This window comes from Montipora capricornis, chromosome 13 (genome assembly GCF_036669925.1).
Source record: "Montipora capricornis isolate CH-2021 chromosome 13, ASM3666992v2, whole genome shotgun sequence".
Lineage (NCBI taxonomy): Eukaryota > Metazoa > Cnidaria > Anthozoa > Scleractinia > Acroporidae > Montipora > Montipora capricornis.
Window position 1 is genome coordinate 36,027,442 of NC_090895.1, and position 11,668 is coordinate 36,039,109.

Below are 11,668 nucleotides of genomic sequence, written 5' to 3' on the forward strand. Positions count from 1 at the left end.
TGACCGATTACGACCTCAGAGGGATGCGATCTAGAGGAATCATACTCACCTAGCTTAAAATACAGCTGACGTAAACGGCAATGCTATTACATATGCACAACACGGGTTTAAAAGTCTGAAAAACCCGAAACTCCCGTGCTGCATATTAGAATTCAGTTCCGCGTAACACACGCATTGCATTTTTAAACTAGGGAATCTTTGACGTTAATTCTTCCGCGACACAGTCCGCTCAAGATGTTAAAGTTAGTAATGCGTCGGACCAATAAATAAGAATATTGTCCCAGTTACAAGGAAACAAGGTGTCTTTTAAAATCAGACACTTAAAACTTGGGTCGGTTGAGTTTTAGTGAACATAGTTTGAAAGTCCAAAAGAAAAAAAGATTTGTTTTTACGTCGTAGTACCACAATCTCTGATGCAAAAGTGAAATGCACTACCGAATTGTCGCTAAGCTCTCGAATACGCCTTCAGGCAGTAGTTCAGAGGGATTCTGCTCTTCCTCCTGAATAAGAGGAGAACCACGTCGCCAACATCTTAGGCGAGTCACTTATATAATAGCGTATAAAAGTACATTTTACTGAGCTATTACGTTATGTATTATGTACTGTAAGGTGGGTGCCTTGCAGAAGGCATTGGTGGAAACCCAGAAGAAAGCTGACGCACGTAAGGAAGAGGTTCCGACGAAACTAAGCAAGTCGAAAAGCTGGAAAAAATCACCACTGATCTAAGGACAGGGTATGTAGAAACCATCCAGTAAGAGAATTTCTATGTAGTTTTCTCTCTTTCATTGACCAGACCACGCAGCTTTTCCTCCACGTTAGAACACTCGATCTCCTATTGAAAGATACTATATTTTGAAAACTACAAAGGTGGAGTAGAACCCATATTTCCTAGCTACTTCCATCCCTTGAGGAAACAGCCGAGCACAACTCGGGAGAGGAGAGGGCAGGGCTTCCATACACACTCCCCCATAAAGCCAAGAAGTACTTTTTCAAAAATTTAAGCCACCGCAAGGAAAGTCTAGCTTAAGTGATGGTGGCACCTATCTTTGTATTTTGGTCATAAGTTCATAAATTCCTCTGCTCGGTCCTTTTCAAATCCTTGGTTAATGCAGTGGTTTTTCTTCATTGAGCGTTTCTTCCTTTTCCCGTTTGCTCCTTCATTTCTTTCAACAAATACTTAATCATTCTCTCGTTCCTTTCTTGCTTTGTTTAAGGTCCTCCCTGAGTTGAACAAAAGCTAAATCACTCTGAGGCCACTTCAAGTCTGTGAGAAGAAAAGCAGCCACTTTCACTCGAACTTGATCAAGCTGACGAGCACATGAGCAGGATGAACAGATCATCGAGAAATTGCGTAGAGAGAAGAACGCGATTATGGTGCCATCAGCGAATTCGAGCGCGAGAAGAAAACGGCTGAAGACGCCCGCGAAAAGGCCGAAAACCAAATCGTTATTTTGAAGGACAGTCACAAAACACTTTGCGACAAGAGCGAGCGCCAGGAATTGGACCCTGTTATCTGCGCAGAGCGTAATAAGAGAACTGGAAGACGAGCGAAACAAGCTGCTTGCAGAACCAGAGATGAAAAGCTACAACATTACTGTTGTGGAGAGTTCCAATGAATGTTGGAGTCTGCCCCGATTTCGTTTTCATTTGAGGATGACACGTTTAAAGATGAAATGAACCAGAAGATGAAAGACCTCAATGATAAAGTCACACGATTAGAAGGTGAGAGACCAAGATTCCTATTCCTGCATGTATCCCTTTCCGAAAAAAAAATAAAGTCACGTGATCGCGACTGATCATTTTACATCGCTAATCAAATAGGCCATTTCTGAGTTTGTCTGCCTCCTCATCAAAGCGAGTCTAAGTGCAAAGTTTTCCTTATGAAAATTAGTTCTCATTTATATGTAAAGTAGAACTAATTACCATCACAAAAACTTCGCACTTAAACTCGCTTTGAAGAGGAGACAGACATGAACTCGGAAATAACCTATTCGACCAATTCAAACAAAATATTCGAATGTTTAATAGATTCACTCAATTTTGGAAATCTTTCAGCATCAGTGAGATAACGAAAGACAACCCTTCAACGTTTGTGACACATTCACGAGAAAGGGATGATGAAATCAAGAGATATACGATCTTGTTTGATATTCGAGAATTTTAAGGATCTTACCGCAGCCACAAAACGTATTGAAAGAAGTTGTTGTCGTTTTGATTATAACAGGCTTCTCTGACAATGAAATTTGCCGTGTCAGTGTATAAAAAATATGGCAAAAATAATCTGCTGGTAATTCAACGCACTGGCTTTTAAGTGAATGACGTTATTTCATTGGCTCTAGCAGAGTTTAAAAGTTAAATTTATGCTGGTAATTCATGCAAGCTAGTGAGTAAGGAGTGAAATCTCGTGGATTCCCTTTTGGTTTTCAGCGTTAAGCTTAGGGTGAGTTTTGGGAAAATCCGAAAACGGATTCTTGAATCCAAAAACCGATCATGAATCCAAAGTATCCACACTCAAGTAGGATACTTCGGATCAATCTAAATCCGGATTTTTAAGATTCATCAGTTCAGCGTTTTTTTGGGAAAGGATTTGAAAAAAGTATTTTGATAAGCGGTTTTCCATGCAAAAATAATACACAACAGCAACCGTACATGACAGTTTAGTCAAAATGTTTTTCTCGAGCCATTTTTACCGTACGATCGAAGAGACGACTAGGTCGAAAATAATTAGGTTCCTGCAAATTTCACTCCAGAAATTTACACTAAAGTTTTTTGTCAGCAATAATGTTATTAGTACCTTTCCTACAGCTAAAAAAGTAAACTGCAGAAATATCTTCTGTAATCGATTTGCACCTTAGCACGGATGTTGTTCGTCATTTTTTTATCGATCGCTAAGGTTTTTTTCCTTTTTCGGATTTTGCGTTTTTTTGGCGCTGTGTTTGGATTTTCCCAAAAAAACGCACCCGTAGTAAAATGTTGTAACAGCCATTTTTCCATTCGAATAACCTGTTTCTTTTAAATTTACTTTTAACATCCTAGAGGAGAAGTTGAATCTGAAAACAAAGCTCCATGAAGCATCAGAGGAGATAACTAAGTGGAAGAAGAAGTATGACAGCGAGACTAACGAGAGGATTAAGACACTTGAACAGCTTGAAAATGAAACGGGCAACTGTCTGCGACTGAAAAAAGATTACAATGACCTAAAGAACACGCTTGTCAAGAAAGAGAGGATGATCGAGTCCAACAAAAAGGAATTAGACAAGAAAGAAAAAACTATAGAGAACCTGAAGGAAAAGATTGCTCAGTTGGAGGAGGAGAACGCCGGTAAAGACGACGGCATAGAAAGGCTTGAATTGAATATAAAAGATTTAAACCAGGACAAGGAATCTCTACAAGAGGACATTCTGAAATGGCAAAGGAGGTGCGGTGAACTAGAGAACGATTGCAAAGTCAGTGAAAATGAGAAGGAGTCGCTGCAGAGTGATCTTGAGGAGAAGAGCAGAAGGATTGCGGAGCTAGAGAGCAAGTTGAGGGAATCAGACCAAGAAAAAGACGACCTTGAAAAGCAAATCGCTGACCTGAGGCAGAAGCTGTTTCGTTTGGAGGAGAACGTGGATATTACCGAAATAAACAAGACAATAAGCGAGAAAATGCAAGATTGGACGGACGAGACCAAAAAGCGCCAGAAAACAGAAGAGAATTTAAGGAAAAAATTAGCCCAAGCTCTGGAAGAAGCAGATCAATGTCGAACCGATTTGGCGCAAAAGAACAACAAGATTGAAGAGCTCATTGCTAACCTGTCAAGTCTGCAGAGAACTTACGATACCACACAGACAGATCTCTTAAGTGTTCGAGCAGACTGCGAAGGCAAAGACGAAGAGATCGAGGACTTGAACAAGAAGCTGGAAGACAAACGAAAGGAAATTGGCATGCTTGGAGCTCAGGTGGAGAAGGTCACCAAAGAAAGAGACAACGCGGAGGTAGAAGTGGCTGGTCTTCTTGAAAAGCTCCAGCACATGGAACCAAAGCGAGCAGGGGACATCAAACCGGCTGAGGTTTCTTATTCCTTCAGCGCTCCGCAAATTGATTTTGATACCGATTTTTCACACCTCAAGCAAAGGATTTACGAACTCGAGAATGAAAACAATAGGCTACGCAATGCCGAAGAACATCTCCAAAGTGATATCAAGGAGCGCCAGAACGAGATGTCATCATTAAGAAGGGATCTCCTCAGCCTTAAGGCAGAAAACGAAGAATTGGAAAAAAAGACGACTGACATGAAGAACAAAATCACCGAAATGGAAAAAACAGAAGACGATCTTGTGGACGAAAATAAAGATCTCAACGACAGATTGGATAGTCTGAGCCCTGAAATCGACAAACTGCGAAAGCAAGTGGACACTTTGTCCCTTCAGAAGGAAAAGCTGAGCGAGTCACTTGCTTCCTCCAACGCAAAACTACTGAAGAGCAAAGAAGAATACAATAATAAAAGACTTGATTTGTCAGCACAGGAGAAGGTCAACTCCACTCTTGGAAAAACGGTAAAAAAGCACCAAACTAGTTTGGAGGTAATGACCCAAAATGTAAACAACAGGAAGAAGAACTAGAAAACATGAGACCGCAGCTACGAGGAGCATTAGCCAGGAATGAAACACTGGGAACACTTAACAAAGAATTGGATGAACGAAACAAAATTCAAAAGCGTGACATTGACGACTTGAAAAAGGAGTTACAAGAAGAAATTGATTCCAAAGAGTCCCTTGAAAACGAAATAGAATCCTTAGATTACAAGCTGAAGACGTCCGAAGCCAACCGAAAAGCCCTGCTTAAAGAACGGAACGACTTGCAACAACGTGTGGAGGATCTAGAGGTGTCACTGAGAAAGATGAAGTCAGAAATGGAACAGGCCCGAAACAAGCTTAAGGAGAAAGATCGCACCGTCGCTCGCTTGCAAACAGATTTGAAAGACAGCGACTCTCAACTAACTGCATCAAAGCGGAAAATCGATGTTCAGGTTGAAACTATAAACTCCACTGCAAAAGAGAATCAGGCTCTAAAGACAGCCAATGAAATAAATCGCAAACGTGTAAAAGAGCTTCAAACACAGCTTCAGGAAATGGGCAACAACATGCAATCGGTAACAACAGTCTCAAACGTCCAGTCGGCACCACCCGTCAGCTTCAGAGAAGAAAGGCTCCGCAGTGACCCTGATGGGAGAGTTCATGACTTAGAGACACTACTTAAAAAGAGTGAGGCCCGTGAGGATAAACTAAGTGATCAATTAAAACTGTACGAAGACCGTCTTCCAAAAGCAGAGGCAGACGCTAAGAAATCCGAAGAGAAAGCCATCGACAGCCAGCACACTGCCAATACACTGCAAAGAAAACTGGACGACGCCAAGAAAATGCTGGAGAGGAGCAACAGAGAGAAGGAGGATGCAAAGAAGGAATTGACAAATCTTCAAACGCAACTGACCGTCTTGGAAACCAAGAGCCTATCGGACGTAAATGAAATCCATTCATTAGAAAGTCAGCTAGAACAAGCAAACAGACGTTTGGAGGAAACACAAGAAAAGCTGCTAACTATTGATGAAGAACACGTGCATATGCGTCTGGCATTGGATGTCCAAGACAAAGAAAAGCAAGACCGCAATGCTGCCGTTGGGAGATTACAAGGCAAGAAGGACGATCTGGAGAAGAAGGTGGAATATTTGGAGTCGGCTTTGAAAGCAAGTCAGGAAAACTGTGATGCTCTCAGGGAAGACAAAGCTAAGTTACAACAAGAGCAAAACGATCTTAAACGTGTAACTTTAGTGGACTTAAAGCGAAAACTAACTCGGATTCAGGGAGAAAGAGACCGTGCACAAGAAGATAGCAAGACGATGGCTGTAAATGTAGAAGATCTTGAGACTCGACTCGCAGACGAAAAGAAGAAGAAAGAAGAGGTCGAAAAAGATAACGAAGATCTAGAAACCGAGATACGAAGATTGCAGGACGAAGCAGAAATCAACCGGACAAATATACATGATCTGGAGGATAAGATCAAAGTTCTTAACCTAGAACTCGAGCGTGACGAACATGATATCGATGAGTTAAAGGAAGAAAAGAGAAAACTAGAAGACGAAATCGCACAACTTCACGTTAAACTAGCAGAAAAACAGGACGTCATCCAAATAAACCCTGTGAATGTTGCTCAAGTAGACACACAGTATGCAGCAGCACCAGGATTTGACTTTGGAGCAGACACTGACAACCTGAGGGACGAAAACATGGACCTAAGAGATCAACTGCAAAAAGGAGAAATGGAGTACAACGTTTTACTTGATCAGTTGAAGGACTATAAAGTCAAGTGTGACGACGCCGAGAGTAGAAATTACCGGTCGGACACAAATCTGAAAGATGCAGAAAATCGAATCAAAGAGCTGGAGAAAACTTTGCCTGATACCATAGATGAACTTCATCTGATGAAAGATAAGTATCAGTCCGCTGAGCGAGAACTCGAAGTCCTTAGGGATGAGCTGCAAGAGTCACAAAGCAATCTAAGTGCAGCCGAGGCACAGCAAATGGCAGATCATGCCAAACTGGAGTCTCTCAAAAAGCAACTTGGAATCACACAAAAGGAGCTCTTGGACAAGAACGACGATGTCATCGAGAAGCAGCGCAAAATAAACGAACTATACGCCATTTTAGAGAGCGGAGGAAAGGATTCTGATCGCTTGAAAGAAGTGATCGAGGAGTTGCGAGAAGACGTTGAAAACAAGGATAGGGAAAACACCAAGTTGCAAAAGGATCTGCGATTAGCTGAAAACAAAGTTGCAGAATTGCAATCCATCCTAGAAGAGATGAAAGAAAACTTATCAGACACGGAACACGAACGAGAGGAACTCAAGATGGCGATCGAAGCACTAAACGTTGACATAGAAATGCGAGATCAAGCTCTTGAAGAAGCACAGAAAGAAGTTGATGAAACGAGAGACAAGATAAAGGCCACAAGAAAGGAAGTCAATGCTCTAAATAGTCAACTAAAGGATGCTAACGTGAGATTGAAGGCGGTCAATGACGAAAAGAAGATTCTGGAGAGACGAATCAGTGAGCTTCAGGAAGAGTTACGAAAAGCAACAGCCAATACAACTGCAGTTTCCATAAAACAAGGGGTCGGCGATGCAACTCTTTATGATCTGAACAATAAACTTGCTGAATACCGTCAAAAATATGAGGACGTCAGTAAAGAAAAGATGTCTCTCGAGATTCTACTACGAGAAAAGGACGCCAAGCTTTCTCGAGTGTCTTCTCCATCTGACGGATTACGTGAAGAGCGAGACAATCTGAAAGACGAAGTTATCAATTTGAAAGCAACTGTCAAAGATCTTAAAAGAAACGATCAAAAAACTCGGAAAGAAAAAGAAAATCTGGAACGCGACATGTCCTTTAAAAATAATGAAATTCAGAAGTTAGAGGAAAAGTACCGTAAAATGGAGCAAGAAAAAGAGAAATTGAAGAACGACCGTACAGCTTTGGAGCTGAAACTGTCCAACTCGAGGTCGGAATGCGAGAAGCTCAAATACGAAAGGCAAAAAGTAGAAAATGAACTTTCGTTGATGAAGAAAAAATTCCAAGCCCTACAAAACCAGTTGAACGCACTAGATGTTCCAAGACAGAATCAAGACGTTGTGAGCAAGAAGAAATATCAGGAGTTAGAAGTTACTTGCCAGGACGCTCTTCGTGAAAAGGAAAAAGCTAAAAGTGATATGGCAGCTTATCGCACTAAGATGTCTAGATTAGAGGCCGAGATAAACCAACAGAAGAGAGATATGGATGATCTCGAGGACGAATTAAATCGGTCAAAAGATAATGAAGTTGACCTGAGAAAGCAGCTCCAAGCGGCATGGGACAAACAAAACGAAGACAAAAAAAAAATCTGGAATGGCGGAAGAGCATTCTTGCTCCATTGGAACAGGAACTTCAAAGGGCTAAAGGGGACCTAAAAAAGCTCACGAAGACCAAATCAGATCAGGAAAAAGTAATAGAGGATTTGAAAGACGAACTTGATGACCACAAGAAGAAAATTGCCGAGCTGGAGGAGGAACTACAACAGCTGTATGAATCTACTACAGGAGCAAATCATTTTCTCGACATCGACCTCAGACGAGACTCACAAGCACTCGAAGACGTTGTGAAGGAAAGGGATGGCGCGCTGAAAGATCTTCAAAAGACTAAAAGTAAGTTGTGGTCTTTGGAGCACGATATAGATGTCCTAAAGACGAAGCAATCTCAACAACAAACGCTGGTAAACGAAGTGAACAACATAAACGACAAACTAAAATCACAGCTGCAAGAATTACAGAAAGGAAATTTGGATCAACAAGGATCACAAAGCAAGCTCCAGCAAGAGAACAACAAGCTTTCCCGTGAGATTAGTAATCTAGAGGAAGAAAAGGAAGATCTTGAGAAAGATGTCGCAGAACTCCGTGATGAGTTTACTCAGATTAACGCAGAAAATCGAAAACTAATGTTAGAGAACAAAGAGCTTAAGCTGGATCTCCAAGAGCTGAACGTGAAACTTCATGAGTCGGAAATGGGACACAAGCAAGCACGAGATGACAAAGAAAAGATTCTAAAGGACTTGTTTAAGGCACAAAGTGATTTAAGTGACATGAACAAACAGAATGACATCATTCAGGTGCAGACTGTTGCCGAAGTGGAGAGTGCTCCCACGATGTTTTTCGATGATGATGTGGATAGCATAAGGAGAGATAAGGACAAGCTGCAAATCGAGTTGGACGCCATTGTCGACCAGGTCAATCTTTTGCAAAATGAGCTGGAAGACGAGCAAAGCAAAAACGAAAAACTTCAAGAGCAGCTGAATGAGACCAAAAGGAGGCTTAAGGAGGAAGCAGCCGAGGTAAAAAACTTGGAAAAAGAACTAGAGAATCTAAACAATGAAATTCAACTGGCGAGCCAAAACAATAGTGAACTGCAACACGATAATGACAACCTGAAGGACGTAAGAGATAAGGCTCATGCAGAAATCGAAGAGATGAAGGGCGAAATCGACGATCTAGAAAAACAACTGCAAGCTATAAAGAAGGAAAAGGTGGCTCTGGAAAGAGAATTAAAGCGAGCAGTCGAAATGCCTATGGACAAGAGAAGAGGTTCGAGAGATATTCATAATGAGAAAGAGAAACGAATAAGAGAGCTGGGAGAAAAAGTTGCAGAACTCGAGCGAGACATTCAGAAAGGTACAACGCAAATGTTGGCGCTGAGGGATGAAAATGAAGATCTGCACGCAAAGAACAAAGACTTGAGAGATGAGAACAACAATCTCCACGGAAGGGTAACCCAGCTGGATATTGAAGCAGAGATGAAGGATAAAAAAATGAAGGATCTAGAAAACGCACTACAGGAACGGCAAGACATCCTGGCAAGTGCAAACGGAGGAATGGATCCTGACAGAGAAAATGAGCTTACTACGGAGATTGAAGTGCTGAAGAAAAAGATCACTAAGCTGCAGAGTAATCTAGAGCAAGCAAAGGATGAAAAAATTGACCTTAAAAATCAATTAGACGAGTACAATAGGAGGTTCGAAGACAACAACAGCAAAATAGCTGTACAGATCACGACACTTTTTGGAGATCAGAGTGAAATATACAAGAAAGAAACCCAGGAAAAAGATGAAAAAATCGACACGCTTCAAAAGGAAAAATTGGAGTTAGCCATCGAATTAGAACGTTTAAAAGAGGAATACGATGGAACCAAGTCCAACCTTCTTGACTTCCAGCGCAAAATCGAAGATCTACAGAAGGAAAATAGCTTGTTGAGAGATGACAAGACCAAACTAGATAACAAGCTAATCGAGGAGATGAACTACAACAAAGTTAAAACGGCTGAACTGGAAGCCGAAAAGGATATTTTGGAGGGCAAAATTAAAAAAAAGGACGACCTCATTAGGAAGTACGAAGAGCAAATTCAACATCTCAGAGAACAATTGTCCACATCTGTTCGTAGCGACCAAGCATCTACGACCATCAACTTGCCAAAGCGAAGGTCAACGCGGTCACGTGGTTTGATACCGTCTTACCAGGAAGGCTTCATGAACAAATCAGGTCTATTGTACCGCTCTGTAAGCGAAAACAGTCTACCCAATGGCGACACTTCAAAGTCGAATGATTTGGACCACACTGATGCAAGCAAGGACGTTTCCTATAGCCGAGGGAAGAGGCCAAATTCACCCAAAGACCACATTGGCGAGACAATAGAGGCTGTTGAAACTAAACGCACAGAGGCCTCGGTTCCAAATCTGGAAAGCACGCGCATTGACGATTCAAGTACTGATGATATGTCCAGGGAAATAGGCAGCAGACGGTATGGGTCCGGAAGCGACCGAGATTACAATCGAGGCAGGGATCGTTCTAGCCGAACCTCTGATCGTGACTTGAAGAATGATAAAGAAAAGACAAGGGAACGCAACAGAGCTGAATGTCAGCAAAGCTAAAGTTGATGAAAACGATGCAACAATGACTTTGAAATGAGAACATTCTCACGGCAGAAATTAACGCTAAGGTGAACTCATTTATTTTCGTAGACAAAAGCTTTCGCTGTTTCTCAAAATCTAGAAATACTATGGAACTAGGTAGTAAATGACTTGAGCCTAGAATTTAACAAATGCTTAATTAGCATTGGCAGGTTCAAGAAGTAATTGAAAAGCATAAAGAATAGAAAACATAATCAAGTACATCATGCATGGTACAAGTTGTATGAATCATTCGCAGTTTTCTAAAAATACTCATTAGATTGTTAACTAATAGTGGTGAAACCAGTTTCAACATTTGTCAACAACATTTAACAGCTATATATTTCATCGAGCGAGCAAAGACGGAATTGGAATTACGCAGGGAGCCCATAATTCTCATTACTCGTATAGTAATAAAAACCTTTCCTGATTTTATTCTAGTGGAACGTTTTCTTTCAATTATTTGCCTTCCTTTCGTCATGTTTCGTGGCGGCGAAAATAAGGTAAAGTCGGTTATCACTCAAAACAGAGTTTTTTTTCTTTGAAAATGTGGACAACTTTGAGACCGGACAGAAATAACAGATGATGAACAGATGAACGAGTAAAAGGTGAACTTCAAAGAGCAGGAATGGCGCAGTAGTGAGAGCGCTCATCACCTCCCACCAATGTGTCCCGGGTTCGATTCCCAAACTCAGCGTCGTTCTATACTCTGCTCAGAGGGGCTTTACTCCGGTTTTCCCCTATCCTTAAACATTTCATTTGATTTCAATGTACCGTGTCCCTGTACCCAATAGCTAGAAGACTTGACTCTTCAATAAAAGTTCTTAATTAATAAGGACAATTCCAAAATCTATTCTAAAAAAAGGTCATGACTGTCTTTTTGATTTTTTTGGTTACTCTGAAGGGATAAAACTGAAAAGTCCAAAGTTATCCCTGTTTGTGTTAATTATCAATATGAAAAAAACATTTAGAAAGAGCTAGCCTTAATTAAAGAATTCGGTTATTGGGCAAATCATTCACTGAACAAATTTCTTGAAATGTACATGAAGTAGGAGATTTAAAATACCATCATTTTAATGCTACGCGGTGGTATTTGAAGATAAATTTTTTTATTGAACATTTACGCCCTCTAGGGCTTCTATTTTTCCTCCTCCTCTGCCCT

General features: G+C 41.0%; 1 protein-coding gene across 1 annotated transcript in view; it reads left to right on the forward strand.

Annotated features, from left to right (window-relative positions):
- Positions 1–10,941, forward strand: part of LOC138030789 (nuclear anchorage protein 1-like) — a 69,161-nt gene extending 58,220 nt beyond the window's left edge. The window contains 5 exon segments of the mRNA XM_068878661.1: positions 610–661; positions 1,618–1,722; positions 3,037–4,572; positions 4,575–7,910; positions 7,913–10,941. Of these exon segments, the coding sequence (XP_068734762.1) occupies positions 610–661; positions 1,618–1,722; positions 3,037–4,572; positions 4,575–7,910; positions 7,913–10,488 (7,605 nt within the window). The 3' untranslated portion in view covers positions 10,489–10,941.
- Positions 10,942–11,668: the final 727 nt, after the last annotated feature.